General features: G+C 44.5%; 1 protein-coding gene across 5 annotated transcripts in view; it reads left to right on the top strand.

The window, feature by feature from the left end:
• NIN (ninein) overlaps positions 1-19,484 on the top strand; it is a 101,387-nt gene that overhangs the window by 45,587 nt on the left and 36,316 nt on the right. For all 5 annotated transcript variants that reach the window (XM_083166210.1, XM_083166209.1, XM_083166213.1 and 2 more), the window contains exons 6-14: positions 1,265-1,452; positions 4,128-4,274; positions 4,430-4,597; positions 14,031-14,167; positions 14,715-14,855; positions 16,238-16,412; positions 17,949-18,059; positions 18,322-18,411; positions 18,510-18,648. In XM_083166210.1, the coding sequence (XP_083022336.1) occupies positions 1,265-1,452; positions 4,128-4,274; positions 4,430-4,597; positions 14,031-14,167; positions 14,715-14,855; positions 16,238-16,412; positions 17,949-18,059; positions 18,322-18,411; positions 18,510-18,648 (1,296 nt within the window). The remainder of the gene's footprint in view (positions 1-1,264; positions 1,453-4,127; positions 4,275-4,429; positions 4,598-14,030; positions 14,168-14,714; positions 14,856-16,237; positions 16,413-17,948; positions 18,060-18,321; positions 18,412-18,509; positions 18,649-19,484) is intronic.

Below are 19,484 nucleotides of genomic sequence, written 5' to 3'. Positions count from 1 at the left end.
TATCATTGCGTCATTCTGTAAAGAGCATTAAGTGTATTTATAGAGCAGGATTTCGTTCGGATCAGCAAAGAGTAAATCACTAAGCAACTCTCTTGTAATGTATTGCTGGCTGCATCTTTTGTACCTCGCTTGTCCCAAGCCATCACCGGCGGTGCATGGTTTAGGGTTCCCCTTGCAGAAGAATATACTATTTGGCCATTAAATAGTCCTTGTACCATTGCTTATACATGTTAATAATGAGAAGTGTTGTTTAGCTGTCCCAAGGTGCTATGTTTAACATCAGTTGTGTTGATGGCGCCACCTGTGTGTCCACTTAAGTAACTGCACTCGCTTATTCCTAAAGAAATGCCTTTATTTTGCTGCACAATATTGGGTACTTGTGTAGTTTGGTGGCGCCCATCGCATACCATACCATAAGGCATGCGATGCGATATCGCGCGATATTGTACAATGCCATACAATTTTAAAATTGTATGACATTGTATATGGCATACAATGCCATGCGATGCGATTAAACATTGTATAAGCACCCTAATGGGTGCTTACAATGTTAAATGCACCCCCCACGCCACCCCCATAAACGTGAACCCGAAGCGTGGCGAGTGCAGCGAGCCCGCAAGGGGCGGTACGAGTCCTCCGACCTTTTCATACCCCCACTATCCACGTCGGCGTGGCGTTGAGAACGCGCAGCGAGCCACCGAGCCCGAAGCGTGGCGAGGAGACGCGGATACCTGTGAAGGCCGCGAGGGGACTCCGATACCTTCGGGCTCGGTGGCTCGCTGCGCTCGCCACACTTTCTATTCTCAACTCCACGCCGACGTGGATAGTGGGGGTATGAAAAGGTCGGAGGACGCGTACCGCCGCCCCTCGCGGGCTCGCTGCGCTCGCCATGCTTCGGGTTCACGTTTATAGTGGGGGGGGGTGGCGTGGGGGTGCATTTAACATTGTAAGCACCCATTTGGGTGCTTAAAAGCACCCTTTAGGGTGCTTATACAATCTTTCATCGCATAGGGGGCAAAAATCGCGTCGCATCGCATGCCATCGGGTGCATGGCATGCGATGCGATTAAAACATTGCGCGATGGAGATTGGGGGCGCCGCCAAAATACACAAGTACCCAATATTGTTACTCACATTTATTTTAAAGTGATTGTATTCAGCATGAGCAAGTTCTAATGGTTGTAGTCCAACCAGATTGTTAGTTTTCCTTAAATGGTGTCCTTTTCTTTCTGGACGACTTGACGTCTGTGTTTATCTTCCATCAGGCCAGTTACGGTTCTGGAATCCAGATGACCTCAGCGCTTCTCAGACGACGCCCGCGGAACAGGACTGGGTGGACGAGAAGCTGCAGCTCATCTGCGAAGATCTTGGCATCACCCGAGATGGGCACTTAAACAGGAAGAAGCTCATCTCAATCTGTGAGCAATATGGCTTCCAAAACCTGGGCAAGGAGGTGAGTCTTACCGACGCCTCGATTTTCTGGGTGAGCCTGGTAACGCATCCAAAATGGCCATGTCATTGTACCATCTACCACCACTCCCAGAATTCTCAGCTGGCCAATGGGAGTCTTGGCGTGGAATGGACAGTGGGCAGTAACCTTATAAGATATGTGTGCCCGAAGGCTAATTAGATTACAAATTGTGAGGGTGGGAATAGTTGCGATGCAGTAAACTGTGTAAAATGTACACAGATTTGGGGAATTTTTTATTTTTTGTGTCTGTAGTTCTGTAAAGTATTTTTTGCCTTTCTGCTATATTGCAAGCTTGGAAAACCAAGGTTTTACTAGTTCTCCTTTATTTGAGCAATGTTGAAAGTAACCTTTCCTGTTCGCGGTGGGGAGAGAATCATTCAAGGGGATGTTCAGAGACTACGCAGTGCTGTGGAGTTATTGACCCTGATAATTCAGTCGGAAAAAGCTGTTGCAAAACAGTTTGGTTCAGGTCAAAAGGAGCCCATACATGCTGCGTTCCCGCCAGCATCCCATCGCACAGTTCAAAAGGAATGTGCTACACAAACTTTTTTAACTAGCTTCGGATCGCATCGCACTCAAATCACATGCGATGCGATATAGCCTAAAACCCATGCGATAATCGCAGCATGCATGGGGACCTATAGAGGTGGGCAGCGCTGTTAAACTGGACACACATTAGACGATATCGTCAATGAACGATAACATTGATTTCCCTCGAACTGCCTGTTAACTCCCTGACAAATGATCTGGAACTAAATCGTTTAAGGATATCATCAGGGGCCACATCCAGGCGTGCAGCTGTCGTTAATGAGATATTCAGAATTTTGACTGCAATGTATCAATGATGTAGTGCAAACATAACTAATATGTCAGAAAATATTGTATTCATGCATATCGTCGCAAGCAGTGTTCTTTCACTGCTCAGCGAGCAAGTAAACGCGGCACACCGGGCAAGTGAACGCCCGCCCCCTGAGTGAGTGTCGGCACCTGCATGCAAATGGATGTGTATGTTTACACATCCATTTGTGTGCTGGTGAAAAAATTATTCGATCACCGACCATCGAATTATTTTTTATTTTTTTACCAGTTCACAAATAAGTCATGTGACGCCTGCCCCGTTTAGACTTCGACACGCCTGGGATCTCGTGGGGACACCCAGTGTTTTTCTGGGCACGCCCAGGAAACGCTCGTCATTCCCATGCGACAGTCCACTAACCGCCCCATTCCCACCTGGCTCTGTGCAGTTGCCTCGGGTCTGCGCGTGTGTATTTTCGCTGATAGGCATGCTCTGTAGTAGGGTCTTATTTCAGTCGCCATCCGAAGTTACACTTACTCAGCCAAAGATATGAGCTTCCCTTGCAAGTTTTATGTTTCATCATCTAAATAGATTGCAGTAATACTTTTCCCCACATTCAAAAAAAATGTGCTGCCCTCTAGTGGAAACGTGCATCATTGCAATATAGTTTTCTTTTGATCATACTAAATATTAACACGATGAAGTTATTTATGTAGCGCTACAGAATATTTAGTAATTCACACCGTTCCGTGCAACAGTGATGCTTACACTCTAATGCCTTGAAGCATGGGCGTATGGACCTAGCAGTAGGTTTTTGGATTGTGGGATAAAACCGTGGCACCTGATATAACATATGGGGGGGGGGGGGGACATACAAACTCCACAAATTTCCGACATTCGTTTGAATACATGCTATATCAACAGTGCTGTGAGGTAGCATTGCTAACCACTCTGCCGTCATGCACCATGGGATTATAATGAATATATCAGGGCTGTGAGACTATATTTTCCTCTGGGTTGGGTCCGCTGGTCCTTTTAATGCTGTTTAGACGTTCTATAAAAGGCATTGTGGAATCGGTACATCTGTCAGACCAGACTTAGGTCTACAGTCATTAGGTCGACCCCGGAAGGTCGACTGGCCCCACGGTCGACAGGGTTAAAGGTTGACATGGGTCAAGGTCGACGTGACTTAAGGTCGACATGGGCCAAGGTCGACATGAGTTTTTCACTGTTTTTTTACCCGAATGTCGACATGGAGACAGTTGGAGTTGAACTGCAGCCCCTCGCATCGCTCGCGATGCTTCGGGCACGGTGCCTCGCTACGCTTGGCACATTATTTTATTCTCCCACCACGCCCTAGTGGATGGTAGGGCATGAAATACCGCCTGTCGGCACATGTCGGCTCAAAAAACAGTGAAAAACTCATGTCGACCTAATGACTGTCGACCTAAACCCAGGTCGACAGTGGCCATGCCGACCTTTAACCCCGTCAACCTTGGGGCCAGTCGACCTTCCGGGGTCAACCTAATGACTTTCGACCTAAGTGTGGTTTGACAGATGACCGTCTCCCGGCATTGTACACCACACTGCTGACTGGGGGATGGGGGGGGGGGGGGGGTGTGATTTCACATACAGTGAGCACTTTCAATTCACCAAATGAAAGTGAAACCGTTTAGTTCCTAATATACAGACTTTTCTCTTAGAAATCTCCTATACTGTGAGTGTGACTATTATTATATAGATTTTACAGCAATAAATATATTTAGCTTGGATGAATTAAAGTTCTGTAATTGCATGCGGAACATGTTTGTTCCATTTCTAGCAACCCCCAATCTTCATTCCTCCCTATTGGTTATTCCAGGCCCTGGAGGACGCGTTGCAGAACTTGGATCACGACGACACGATGAGCCTACAGGATTTCTTCCATAAAGTCTGTAAAAACGCCAAATCGCTAACTCCGTCGTCTTCCACCCCATACCGTCAGCTCAAGAGACACCTATCTCTGCAGGTAAGTTTGCTGAGCTCTTCTAATGGGATTGAATATCTTTATTCATCTTAATTAATATCATGGTTACCGTGATGGTTTGGTGGCCTGAAGGGTCTCCTCCGTGACGCTGAGCTTCAGATTCCCACATGACGCCACCTCCGTCGCTTTAATTACAGCCTTATGATGAAAGCGGGAGGAGGACAGTGACTCCGTCTGCCATGGCTGGAACCATTGGCTTCCGCTTATTCTCCAAACTCGATGACGGAACAGGTTATGGGTCAGCGGAGGACATCGTAGACTTGTGGAATGAAGAAGGACTCGAGAACAGTCCAGCCATCCTCAAGGTATTATTTCATAGGAGCAACCGGTTTTATTCACTCTCTTTTATAAATATAAACGTAGCTCCTTTCATAGCCAAACAGGTGCTTTCCAGATGCATAACGACTAGTGATGAACACCTCTTGTACAACTATATTTATTTATTTATTAACAGTTTCTTATATAGCGCACACATATTCCACAGCGCTTTACAGAGAATATTTGAACATTCACATCAGTCCCTGCCCAAGTCAATTAACCTATCTGTATATTTTTGGATTGTGGGAGGAAACCGGAGTACCCGAAGTAAACCCACACAAGCACGGGGAGAATATACAAACTCTGCACAGTTAGTGCCATGGTGGGGATCGAGCCCATGATATATATCTATCTATATATCTATATCTATATATATATCTATATATATATATATATATATATATATATATATATATATATATATATATATATATATATATATATATATATATATATATATATATATACACAATGTAGAACTGAGCGCACAACACTCCCCAGCATAAACAGCCAACTGTGCCCGGTCAAAATAGCATATTCAGCACATCTCAAATAGAGAAAACCAGCAACAGTCTTTTTAAATAAAGAATGCAGTTTATTGTCCAATCAGGACATTTCCTTATAGATCATATCAATAATGCAACATGTTGAGCATGTACAAAACAACACCCAGCAGGCGATACTTATCGCACGTCGTCCTCGACGGCCCGTTTCGGTGCTCCCAGCACCTTTGTCAAGAGGGGTATCAATTACACAGCAATAGGAAATGCCTTATATTGAGTCTACCACGTAAACTCACCTGTCCACAATCAGGTCTAACGCCCGGTCACAGGTCCAGCGCTCCGCCTCACACCATCACATACTTACAGCGTGGCGCCGTGATGCCGGAAGTACCTCACGGCAGACGGAACCAACAACAGCAGTACTGTACGGCGGGGACTAGCACAGGGTTCCTATGTCCCGGAAGTCAACGCTGCAGCAGCGTGTATGTTACCATGGTAACCCGCTATCCTGGCTGCAATAATGAAGCATTAATAGTACATTGTTTATCGCTTGAGACTCACCATTAAGGTGCACGCCAATGGTGCACAAGCATTCAAATTATGATTGTCAACAGGAAAAAGAGGAAAGCAACAGTGTGCTGAAGCATTGTGTCACACCAGCAGCACATGCGCAGCCACATGAATATCGTAATCATGTACAGGCTGTCAATATCACTCGCTAAATAAACAAAGTCAATCAAATGCAAAATATACATGCAGACATATCTATATCTAAGCATCGGAGCAATGCAAATAATGAAATTAATAAGAAAATTAATTAATGAAAAAATCAATTAATAAAGAGAAGTAAAGAGTGAAAATTTTAAAAAGAGAAGTGAAAGGGTGAAAATTTTAAAAATTTTTTAAAAAAAATTATTCTAAACTTGGCAGACTGAAGCTGTTAAATGAATGGGGCCATTGTGAATTCCTCATTCAGTCCCATAGGTTGCATAGCACCCAATTCATATATCCAATAATTTTCTTTCTGTAACAAAGTCCTATGCCTATCACCTCCCCGTCGCATGGGGGGAACCTGATCAATAGGCATAAATGCAAAGTCTTTGATGGAATGTCCAGATTGTACAAAATGCCGTGCCACAGGCGGAGTAGTGGACTCAATGACTTTGTATGCTTTGTTAATAGACGACCGGTGCATGCCAATGCGTTCTTTAAGCATGCGTATCGTTTTCCCTATGTATATCCTGTTACAGGGACACCTGATGAGGTATACAACGTACTTAGATTCGCAGTCCATGCGGAATTTGACAAGATATTCTTTGCCTGTTGCTGGGTGTGTAAATTTGTCAGACCTGATTATATGGCGGCAATTGACGCAGCCAGAGCATTTAAACGAGCCATTGGATCTTGCAAGCCAATGTGCAGGGTGGTTGACCTTTGGGCTAACGTCTGAGTAGGTCAGCTTCTGTTTTAGATTTTGGCTACGTTTGTAGCAGAAGAGTGGTGGAGAACTGCAAGTAGAACCCAAAATTGGGTCTGTTCTGAGTATATGCCAGTGCCTCATAATTGACTCCTTGATGGACTTTGAGGCCACAGAATATGTACTGGCAAAATAGAGCCTCTCCTCACTCACTTCTTTTTGCTTAGGAAGCAACAACTCGTCCCTGCTCAGCTTCAAACATTTTTCTTTGGCATCGTATACCTCTTTCGGATCATACAATCGGTCAATAAAGCCTTGACACATAGCATCCAAGGCCTTATGCAAATCATCCGCATGTGACGTAATACGGACAGCACGTATGAGCTGCGAATAGGGCAACCCTCGTTTGAGGGGCTGGGGGTGAAAACTGGTCGCCAATAGCATAGTGTTTTTGTCCGTCGGTTTCTTATATAGTGAGGTAACAAAAGCACCATTGGATATAGAGATAGATACATCCAGGTATTGGATGCAACTGCTGCTACGGTTGCAAGTAAACCTAATCTTGCCAGGGATACAATTCAAAAGATTCACAAACTCATCGAGCATATCCCCAGTGCCAGTCCAAACAAAAAACAAATCATCTATGTATCTCACATAACAATTTACAAATTTAGAAAATTTCAAATTAGACAAAATGTACTGTGTTTCAAATTGATACATAAAAAGATTGGCGTACGATGGGGCCATGTTAGACCCCATCGCCGTTCCACGACGCTGCAAAAAAAATGAATTATTGAACAAAAAATAATTCTTGTTCAAAACCAAATCAATCAACAAAATCAAAAATTCGATGGGTGGACCTTTGTAAAACGGACTGGCACTGAGGATACCTCGAACTGCTCCGATGCCCTCCTCGTGAGTAATATTGGTGTATAAACTGGTGACGTCAAGGGTCACCAGTATACAATCCTTGGCTGGCTGGCCAAACAACTTGAGCTTGTTCAGAAAGTCAGTCGTGTCCCTAAGGAAATACGGACTTGCTTGCACTACCGGCTGCAAGAAGTAGTCTATGAATTGAGACACCGGCTGACTTAATGAACCCATGGAAGATATGATTGGCCTCCCAGGAGGGGAGACCAGCGACTTGTGCACCTTGGGGAGGCAATACAACAGAGGAACAATTGGAAAATCTTGTGTAAGAAAAGACATGGTATTCTCATCAATCCAATCGTTATCAAATCCCAATTTAATTATTGAATCAAATTCTTTTTTGTAACTTGATGTGGGATCATATGTGAGTTTGAGGTAGCAACTAGCATCCGCCAATTGCCCCTCAATCTCACCAATGTAATATTCTCTGTCTAAGATCACAATCCCCCCGCCTTTGTCGGCGGGGCGAATTATGATCTCAGAATTGTCACGTAGTGACCGTATAGCCAAGGTCTCATCTTTAGTCAAATTTGAGTAATACTTCTTAGGTTTTTTGAGAATAGGCATAACATCCTGTTTTACTAATCTCATAAATGTTTCAATCGAAGCATTCGGGGAGGGGGGGTCAAAATCACTTTTGGATTTAAATGGCAAAGTTGGGACCGATACAGGTCTATCAGGCTGACGTAGAAAGTAATCTTTAAGACGTAACTGTCTATGGAACCTGAACAATTCGGTTTCACATTCAAAGGGTTGTTGGCGATGTGTCTGCACAAAGGTTAACCCCTTGTTCAGTACTGACATTTCATGCTGCGTGGGGGAATACTTGGATAAATTGAAAACCATTATTTCGGCGGGCCTCTCCGACCTCTTCCCTTTTGATTTCCGATGTTTGATACCCCCTCTCCTGCAGCCCCCCTTGCGCCTTTTGATGCGTTCCTCGTGCCTGCCTTCCCACCTAAAAAAACGTTTTTATTGGACTGATCTGAATCAGATTGTGATGTCTGCGAATCCAAATCAGTGAAAATCACCTCCCTCCTTTTACGACTAGATACAAACTGCTCCCGCCAGGGGCGTCTGGTATTTTGCCCTGTCAACCAGGGATATACCCTCATATCACGATAATCATCCTTTACTTTCTTATATTTAGCCTTTTTAAAGGATAACAGCTCAGATTTGAAAACAGCTATCGATTCCTCAAGTTTGGCCAGCCAATCAACGGATGTGTCTGCTTTTAAAGTGACAATCCCTTCACCTTCACAAATTGCTATTTCTCTTTTGACACTTTCGATGTCAGTATTTACTTGTTGGACCACTAAAACAATTAAATCAAAGCTGCACTGATTCAGTATAGCGCACCAGCTTTTACAAAATTCCTTATTGGCCCGCCCTAGGGTTGGCTGGTTTTTTATTCTAAACCCCCTGGGTACAAAGCCTTCCCTATGATATTGAGACAGGGTTAGCCCATGCAATTCTAATTCGATCAGTCTCTTTTTTAGACGAAGTAGATCAGAATGGATCTCGGATGGACTGTCCACGTCAAAGGCTAACTCCCGTGTATCAGCAAAAAGAATTTTATTCACATCTTTGTCCAGGAACCTTTTTGTTCCAGTAAGATCACTAACATCAAAGTCCATAGTGTAGGTGGCAGATGGTAAAAAACCAACAATATAAGAAATAGTCTTGTAGAAAAAATTCCTTGTAGAATTCACAAAGCAACACAATATTTCATCCAGTGGTGCAGTCAGAAATCGCTCAAAAATGAACAGTATCCACAATGTAGAACTGAGCGCACAACACTCCCCAGCATAAACAGCCAACTGTGCCCGGTCAAAATAGCATATTCAGCACATCTCAAATAGAGAAAACCAGCAACAGTCTTTTTAAATAAAGAATGCAGTTTATTGTCCAATCAGGACATTTCCTTATAGATCATATCAATAATGCAACATGTTGAGCATGTACAAAACAACACCCAGCAGGCGATACTTATCGCACGTCGTCCTCGACGGCCCGTTTCGGTGCTCCCAGCACCTTTGTCAAGAGGGGTATCAATTACACAGCAATAGGAAATGCCTTATATTGAGTCTACCACGTAAACTCACCTGTCCACAATCAGGTCTAACGCCCGGTCACAGGTCCAGCGCTCCGCCTCACACCATCACATACTTACAGCGTGGCGCCGTGATGCCGGAAGTACCTCACGGCAGACGGAACCAACAACAGCAGTACTGTACGGCGGGGACTAGCACAGGGTTCCTATGTCCCGGAAGTCAACGCTGCAGCAGCGTGTATGTTACCATGGTAACCCGCTATCCTGGCTGCAATAATGAAGCATTAATAGTACATTGTTTATCGCTTGAGACTCACCATTAAAGTGCACGCCAATGGTGCACAAGCATTCAAATTATGATTGTCAACAGGAAAAAGAGGAAAGCAACAGTGTGCTGAAGCATTGTGTCACACCAGCAGCACATGCGCAGCCACATGAATATCGTAATCATGTACAGGCTGTCAATATCACTCGCTAAATAAACAAAGTCAATCAAATGCAAAATATATAAAATATATAATATAGAATTGCATGGGCTAACCCTGTCTCAATATCATAGGGAAGGCTTTGTACCCAGGGGGTTTAGAATAAAAAACCAGCCAACCCTAGGGCGGGCCAATAAGGAATTTTGTAAAAGCTGGTGCGCTATACTGAATCAGTGCAGCTTTGATTTAATTGTTTTAGTGGTCCAACAAGTAAATACTGACATCGAAAGTGTCAAAAGAGAAATAGCAATTTGTGAAGGTGAAGGGATTGTCACTTTAAAAGCAGACACATCCGTTGATTGGCTGGCCAAACTTGAGGAATCGATAGCTGTTTTCAAATCTGAGCTGTTATCCTTTAAAAAGGCTAAATATAAGAAAGTAAAGGATGATTATCGTGATATGAGGGTATATCCCTGGTTGACAGGGCAAAATACCAGACGCCCCTGGCGGGAGCAGTTTGTATCTAGTCGTAAAAGGAGGGAGGTGATTTTCACTGATTTGGATTCGCAGACATCACAATCTGATTCAGATCAGTCCAATAAAAACGTTTTTTTAGGTGGGAAGGCAGGCACGAGGAACGCATCAAAAGGCGCAAGGGGGGCTGCAGGAGAGGGGGTATCAAACATCGGAAATCAAAAGGGAAGAGGTCGGAGAGGCCCGCCGAAATAATGGTTTTCAATTTATCCAAGTATTCCCCCACGCAGCATGAAATGTCAGTACTGAACAAGGGGTTAACCTTTGTGCAGACACATCGCCAACAACCCTTTGAATGTGAAACCGAATTGTTCAGGTTCCATAGACAGTTACGTCTTAAAGATTACTTTCTACGTCAGCCTGATAGACCTGTATCGGTCCCAACTTTGCCATTTAAATCCAAAAGTGATTTTGACCCCCCCTCCCCGAATGCTTCGATTGAAACATTTATGAGATTAGTAAAACAGGATGTTATGCCTATTCTCAAAAAACCTAAGAAGTATTACTCAAATTTGACTAAAGATGAGACCTTGGCTATACGGTCACTACGTGACAATTCTGAGATCATAATTCGCCCCGCCGACAAAGGCGGGGGGATTGTGATCTTAGACAGAGAATATTACATTGGTGAGATTGAGGGGCAATTGGCGGATGCTAGTTGCTACCTCAAACTCACATATGATCCCACATCAAGTTACAAAAAAGAATTTGATTCAATAATTAAATTGGGATTTGATAACGATTGGATTGATGAGAATACCATGTCTTTTCTTACACAAGATTTTCCAATTGTTCCTCTGTTGTATTGCCTCCCCAAGGTGCACAAGTCGCTGGTCTCCCCTCCTGGGAGGCCAATCATATCTTCCATGGGTTCATTAAGTCAGCCGGTGTCTCAATTCATAGACTACTTCTTGCAGCCGGTAGTGCAAGCAAGTCCGTATTTCCTTAGGGACACGACTGACTTTCTGAACAAGCTCAAGTTGTTTGGCCAGCCAGCCAAGGATTGTATACTGGTGACCCTTGACGTCACCAGTTTATACACCAATATTACTCACGAGGAGGGCATCGGAGCAGTTCGAGGTATCCTCAGTGCCAGTCCGTTTTACAAAGGTCCACCCATCGAATTTTTGATTTTGTTGATTGATTTGGTTTTGAACAAGAATTATTTTTTGTTCAATAATTCATTTTTTTTGCAGCGTCGTGGAACGGCGATGGGGTCTAACATGGCCCCATCGTACGCCAATCTTTTTATGTATCAATTTGAAACACAGTACATTTTGTCTAATTTGAAATTTTCTAAATTTGTAAATTGTTATGTGAGATACATAGATGATTTGTTTTTTGTTTGGACTGGCACTGGGGATATGCTCGATGAGTTTGTGAATCTTTTGAATTGTATCCCTGGCAAGATTAGGTTTACTTGCAACCGTAGCAGCAGTTGCATCCAATACCTGGATGTATCTATCTCTATATCCAATGGTGCTTTTGTTACCTCACTATATAAGAAACCGACGGACAAAAACACTATGCTATTGGCGACCAGTTTTCACCCCCAGCCCCTCAAACGAGGGTTGCCCTATTCGCAGCTCATACGTGCTGTCCGTATTACGTCACATGCGGATGATTTGCATAAGGCCTTGGATGCTATGTGTCAAGGCTTTATTGACCGATTGTATGATCCGAAAGAGGTATACGATGCCAAAGAAAAATGTTTGAAGCTGAGCAGGGACGAGTTGTTGCTTCCTAAGCAAAAAGAAGTGAGTGAGGAGAGGCTCTATTTTGCCAGTACATATTCTGTGGCCTCAAAGTCCATCAAGGAGTCAATTATGAGGCACTGGCATATACTCAGAACAGACCCAATTTTGGGTTCTACTTGCAGTTCTCCACCACTCTTCTGCTACAAACGTAGCCAAAATCTAAAACAGAAGCTGACCTACTCAGACGTTAGCCCAAAGGTCAACCACCCTGCACATTGGCTTGCAAGATCCAATGGCTCGTTTAAATGCTCTGGCTGCGTCAATTGCCGCCATATAATCAGGTCTGACAAATTTACACACCCAGCAACAGGCAAAGAATATCTTGTCAAATTCCGCATGGACTGCGAATCTAAGTACGTTGTATACCTCATCAGGTGTCCCTGTAACAGGATATACATAGGGAAAACGATACGCATGCTTAAAGAACGCATTGGCATGCACCGGTCGTCTATTAACAAAGCATACAAAGTCATTGAGTCCACTACTCCGCCTGTGGCACGGCATTTTGTACAATCTGGACATTCCATCAAAGACTTTGCATTTATGCCTATTGATCAGGTTCCCCCCATGCGACGGGGAGGTGATAGGCATAGGACTTTGTTACAGAAAGAAAATTATTGGATATATGAATTGGGTGCTATGCAACCTATGGGACTGAATGAGGAATTCACAATGGCCCCATTCATTTAACAGCTTCAGTCTGCCAGGTTTAGAATAATTTTTTTAAAATTTTTTTAAAATTTTCACCCTTTCACTTCTCTTTTTAAAATTTTCACTCTTTACTTCTCTTTATTAATTGATTTTTTCATTAATTAATTTTCTTATTAATTTCATTATTTGCATTGCTCCGATGCTTAGATATAGATATGTCTGCATGTATATTTTGCATTTGATTGACTTTGTTTATTTAGCGAGTGATATTGACAGCCTGTACATGATTACGATATTCATGTGGCTGCGCATGTGCTGCTGGTGTGACACAATGCTTCAGCACACTGTTGCTTTCCTCTTTTTCCTGTTGACAATCATAATTTGAATGCTTGTGCACCATTGGCGTGCACCTTAATGGTGAGTCTCAAGCGATAAACAATGTACTATTAATGCTTCATTATTGCAGCCAGGATAGCGGGTTACCATGGTAACATACACGCTGCTGCAGCGTTGACTTCCGGGACATAGGAACCCTGTGCTAGTCCCCGCCGTACAGTACTGCTGTTGTTGGTTCCGTCTGCCGTGAGGTACTTCCGGCATCACGGCGCCACGCTGTAAGTATGTGATGGTGTGAGGCGGAGCGCTGGACCTGTGACCGGGCGTTAGACCTGATTGTGGACAGGTGAGTTTACGTGGTAGACTCAATATAAGGCATTTCCTATTGCTGTGTAATTGATACCCCTCTTGACAAAGGTGCTGGGAGCACCGAAACGGGCCGTCGAGGACGACGTGCGATAAGTATCGCCTGCTGGGTGTTGTTTTGTACATGCTCAACATGTTGCATTATTGATATGATCTATAAGGAAATGTCCTGATTGGACAATAAACTGCATTCTTTATTTAAAAAGACTGTTGCTGGTTTTCTCTATTTGAGATGTGCTGAATATATATATATATATATATATATCTATATATCTCTATCTATATATCTCTATCTATATATCTCTATCTATATATCTCTATCTATATATCTCTATCTATATATCTATATATATATATAAATCTATATATATATATATATATATATATAATTTGCTCTTTGCATGAACCCTTCGCTGGGCGCTAACTGGGTCCACTCTCCATCTTGTAGGCTCTTGATTTTGATTTAGAAGGGAAGATCAATCTGACGGAGTTGACCATGACGCTGGAGAACGAGCTTCTGATCACCAAGAATGAGATCTACCAGGCAGCGCTCATCAGCTTCCGCTCAGAGATACGGCACTTGGTGTAAGTTACGCCGCACCGGCCAGCGTTATCCAGCTACTGGCCAACGCACTTTACACCAAAAAAAAAAAGAAAATGTCCTTAAACCATTATTTAGTGCTGGTGTGGTATAGCTCACAGACAGTATCTAGGTCCTCGATGGTTAACCTTGACACTCCAGAACTACACATCCCAGCATGCTCTACTTCAGTTCTGCAATTTTGGCCATGCTAAATCTGGTGCAGAGCATGCTGGGATGTGTAGTTCAACAACAGCTGGAGTGTCAAGGTTAGCCATCAAGGATCTAGGTCAATAGGTTGATGGGAGTCCAAAAAGTATAAAACACTCCTGGGTTATCTGACATTATAATAACACAGAGCTCAGAAAGTGGACTTGTCATTTGAATTGGAGTAATCCTACATGGTCTTTAATGCTGGGAGATTATTCATTCTAGATGGAACATTATCTGGAAGGCGCGGTTTATACGTCCAGCCGGTAACACTGATTGGCATAGAACGCTTGTCTCGGATGATCCTACCATGGATTTTTAGCTGTTCTTCTCCCCCTACAGGGAACGTACTGACCAGACCTGCAGAGAGAAGGAGAAGCTGCGTTCGGATTTGGAGAAGAATGAAAAATTTAAAAGTCTGATGGCTACCGAAGTGGACGACCATCATGCCGCCATCGAGCGCCGCAATGAATACAACCTTCAGTAGGTTCCTCCATTCAATGCATTTATGTTCTTGGGCTCTTTCTTATAGCAAGTCTATCATGTAGCGGATATAGCATTTGCTGCTGGTCGTGCGACTGTCTGGTCTCATGCTCTGTACGGGATACGGTATTGTCGACATAGGTATAGGTTGACGCCATTGGGTCGACAGGCAACAAGGTCGAAATGGATGAAGGTCGACAGGTGTCTAGGTCGATTGTTTTAGGTCGTGAGGTCGACATGGGTTTTTTTCACTGTTTTTTGAGCTGACATGTGCCGACAGGCGGTATATCGGTATATCATGCCCTACCATCAACTAGGGTGTGGTGGGAGAATAAAAGTGTGCCAGGCACAGCAAGGCACCGTGCCCAAAGCATTGCGAGCCAAGCAAGCGATGCAAGGGGCTGCGGTTAACTTCCAACTGTGCCCATGTCGACTGTGTCGACATTCGGGTCAAAAAACTGAAAAACCCCATGTTGACCTGTTAACCTAACCCATGTTGAACTAACCCATGTCGCCCTAACCCATTTGTGACCTAAACCCATGTCAACCTTGTCTCATGTCGACCTAGTTGCCTGTTGGGCTGACCATACGATCCACACCCCTATGTACTAGCATTGGCACATTGGTAGTTTGCATCTTCTAGACATCATCATTAATCTTCAAGTGGACAATGCTTTTGGCTGATCACAAGTTGCGACACCTCTAAAGCTTCTCCTGGAAATTAATTCTCCCTCCCAACTGCATGAGCTGGTCTATTTAATAGTACCGGTCTTTAGCAGTTCCAATGAAGAACTCTGCTCATGCATTGCCCCTTGATCACAGGTTTTTGTTCACCCCACTTAGAGGTGCTCTTAAACATCCGCCATCTTGGTGCTACTGTATGTAGCCACTATACACTCACATTACAATATCTTCTTACATTGATTTCTTAGTTTAGACACTTGTTAGGTGACACAGAAGGGGCAACTCTATGGTTCTGTGTGTTAGTCTTCCTATTCTATACACAACCAGTCCAACCAATAGGCCAGGTGAGACTCAAGGAAGCTGTCAATCAATGTGATGAGTCTCCACGCTTAAATCTGCAAACACTCTGCAGTATCTACTCTAGGTGCGACAGTGAAGGGCCCAGGCAACCTTAAGAACACATTAAGTGGGGGTTAAGGAGATCAATCTGAAAGGCAGGGTAACTACGACTGCCAAGGTCGTACTCCGATCTGGTGGACAGTAGGTGGGGAGATACCCCAACTCGTTTAAATAGCTGGACCCAGAGCCGTGGTTTCCAGCCTCACGCGGGTTTATACCAGCTCCAGTTATGGTAGTAATTGTTAGCGTCCATGCAGTCGTGCCATCCGGTTACATGTGCCCCTCTGCCCTCTTTGCAGAAAGATGGATGAGGAGTACAAGGAGAGAACGGCTGCTCTGAGGAGTGAACTGAGGAAGGAGCGAGAGCAGATACTGCAGCAAGCGAACCGACAGCGCCTCGACCTGGAGCAGGAGCTCGATAAAGTGAAGATGGAAGAGAATTACCTGCGGGACCGGCTGACCTTGTCCATAAAGGTACGGGAGCTTGAATGGTCTTGCGTCGACACGTAGATCCCGGCAGATCCTGCATTATCATAAACAGATTGATTCACCCCACTAACATTGCTGCCTGTGCGCCGTGAGCAGGAATAAGGTTCCAGCCGATACGTTACTTTTGTAGTGAGTTGCGCAGTGCAACACTGGAGTAGATGCATTAAGCCTGAGAAAATTATAAAGTGGTGATAAAGGGGAAGGGGACATTGCACTAGCCAATCAATTCCTATCTGTCATGTTTCAAACACAGCTGATTGGCTGGCGCGTTATCACCTGACACTTTATCACCTCTTTATCACCTTACCAGGCTTAATACATCTGCCCCAGTGTTTAATAAATAAGTCACAGATAACTATTTCTCTGTAATGTTTAGTTTGTAGATGTCGTTGTAGCTTTTTATATGGGCACTTAGCCTGTGACTGTAAGCTTTTATTTAAACCAAACCTTATGGTGCCCATACACTTGTGCAAACGGAAGCGATGCGATTTCCCATCACATCTTAAGTGATGTCGCATGCCACCAGTGATGACACATTGGGTGTTTGAAGAGGGCTGGCGGGCGGCAGAGTAGGGAAGTGGGAGGGCTGGCACGTGGAGAGGGCGGCTGTAGTCAGCAAAGCTGGTGGCGGGCAGCAGAATTTGAAATATAAAATTTTAAAAAAGATTGGGTGGCCCTCTGGCTTCGCAGCAGATTGCACTGCGAGCAATCGCATATGGTTAACCACATGCAATCGCACATGCACTGCGATAAATAGTATGTGCAGCACATATCGATCGAAGCGAGATTAGACCGGCGGGACCGTGCATCGTGACGGGTGACGCATGCGATCCATGAGATTTGTAGCAATTTATCAAAACCACATGGCTCTCGTGCCATATATCACGTGTATGGGAACCCTTACTCTTTAATTGCTGCAGTCTTGTTAAAAAGCCCCTCTAGTCATGAGTATGCATCTTATTCACATCACTGTAAGGCACAAGCAGACTCTACTGATTAAAATGATATGCAGCGTTCCTATATTCTGTGCACCATTGCAGCTATATCTGCATACAAAATGCTACGTTACAATGCTGCCCAGTAAAACACTGGAACATAGCATTTCGTATGCCGATACAGCCCGCGTTGCATGATCGGCTCACTGAACATGAATGGGGAACCTTTTGGCCCTCCAGCTATTTTGAACTACACATCCCAGCATGCCCTGCTACATTTTTGATATTTGGCCATCCTTAAACTATTGCAGGGCTTGCTGAGATGTTTAGTTCACAATAGCTGGAGGGCCAAAGGTTCCCCATCCCTGCTTTACTGGGTAGCTGTCCCTTCCTGGTACTTACAAGTATTTAGATACAGCCACAGCCCGAACGCTAGCCGTAGCTGCCGCATTTTCCTGACCTGTACTTTCAACATTTTCACCATGTCGACATACTGGTGTCAACATTACTTACCATTGTTGGATTATCACAATTCATTCCAACAGGAGTATGTATTATATAGTCTGCAATCTCGCTGTCCCCCTAGGAGAACGGTCGTATGGAAAGGGAGTTGTTGGAGACCTCGGAGAAGCTGGCGGACTGCGAGTCTCTTACCATCAAGCTGCAGAGGAGCCTGGACAACATCCTGCGGGAGAAGGTCAGGGACACGGCGTGATGTATAGAGCTGTATGGGTAGCGGGGTGACATATAAAGGTTTTCGTTTGTGTTTGGGGAAACAATGTCTAATACATATAGTAAAATACATCCATCTGCAATACAGCCTGCATTCTCTCTCCATATTATTTAGCAGTGCTCCTCGTGGTGACTGTAGGTGTAAATTGTTTTTAATCATGCCGACGGGTTTTTATGTGGCTACTGTTTTTATACCACCGGTAAATAAACCTTGCTGTGTTTGACAGTTTGGTGACTTGGATCCGAGCTGCGTTGAGTTTTTCCTTCACGAGGAGAAGTTGATGCAAGTAAGGAATGAGTACGAGAGGCAGCACAGGGTGAGTACACTGGCGGCCGTCCAACAGTTATCGCATCTGCTAGCGGCCTCCTAGGGACGGGGCTGTAATTATTCCTGCTGTTCTGTCCGTGTCACCAGGAGCTGCAGGATCGCATCGATGAGCTGCAGTTGGAACTGGAAGATTATCGCACTCAGGGCGTCCGCGGCGTTAGATTGTCGCTGAAGAATTCCTTGTTTGATGAAATGGACAACAGGAACTCCATAGAGTATGACCCAGGTAGATGACCCTTTTGCATATCCAAATTTTTTTTTCCTCTTTTTTAATCTTCTGGAACGTAAATTAATCAATACATTAATTGGTTATTAGCCTTTGATCCACCCTCGGCCATAGCACAAGTTTCCCGTTACCGAGAAGCTTGGCAAAATAATTTTCCTTCTTGATCTTCTCTGTCCCGTCCGATAATGATCAATCTCTTCTATATCTTGGTGGGAGATTGCAGGGGTTCACAATCCTAAAGCTGTTCATACAATAGGCCAGGCATGGCTAAACTATGGCCCTCCAGCTGTTGTGAAACTACAAGCCCCATCATGCCGAGCCACAGTTTTGCTATTAGGGATTGCGAAAACTATTGCAAGGCATGCTGGGATGTGTAGTTTTACAACAACCGCACATGCCTGCACTAGGCAATATGGATACTTTTTATGTGACTGCAGCAATGTATTTGACAGCAGGCCCGATGCCATGCACAGTCCCGTGTAATCGTACGGGATCGCGTCGGAGACGTGCAGACTTGGCTGGGATCATCGCATGTGATATATCGTATGTGAAAAGGCCGCATACGATTTATCACATACGATCCAGTCTGGAAGGTCCTGGGAGGCTCAAGGGGGTCAATCATGGGCGTGGTCGGGAATAGCCAGGCAGCGTCTGAGCAAGTTCTCAGACGCTGCCCGACATTAGACTGCGCATGCACAGTCAAAGGGGGGGGGCTAACGCAAGGCACCCCACCCCACTGCCATCGCTGTCCCCAGCCATCCCCGGAAGTCTGCGCAGGCGCGCACCACTGTCCCCTGCACGGGGCCAGTGCATGCGCAGTACCTTCATTCATACTG

Source organism: Crinia signifera, chromosome 12 (assembly GCF_055691185.1).
Source record: "Crinia signifera chromosome 12, ASM5569118v1, whole genome shotgun sequence".
Lineage (NCBI taxonomy): Eukaryota > Metazoa > Chordata > Amphibia > Anura > Myobatrachidae > Crinia > Crinia signifera.
This window is presented reverse-complemented; position numbering and strand designations above follow the sequence as displayed.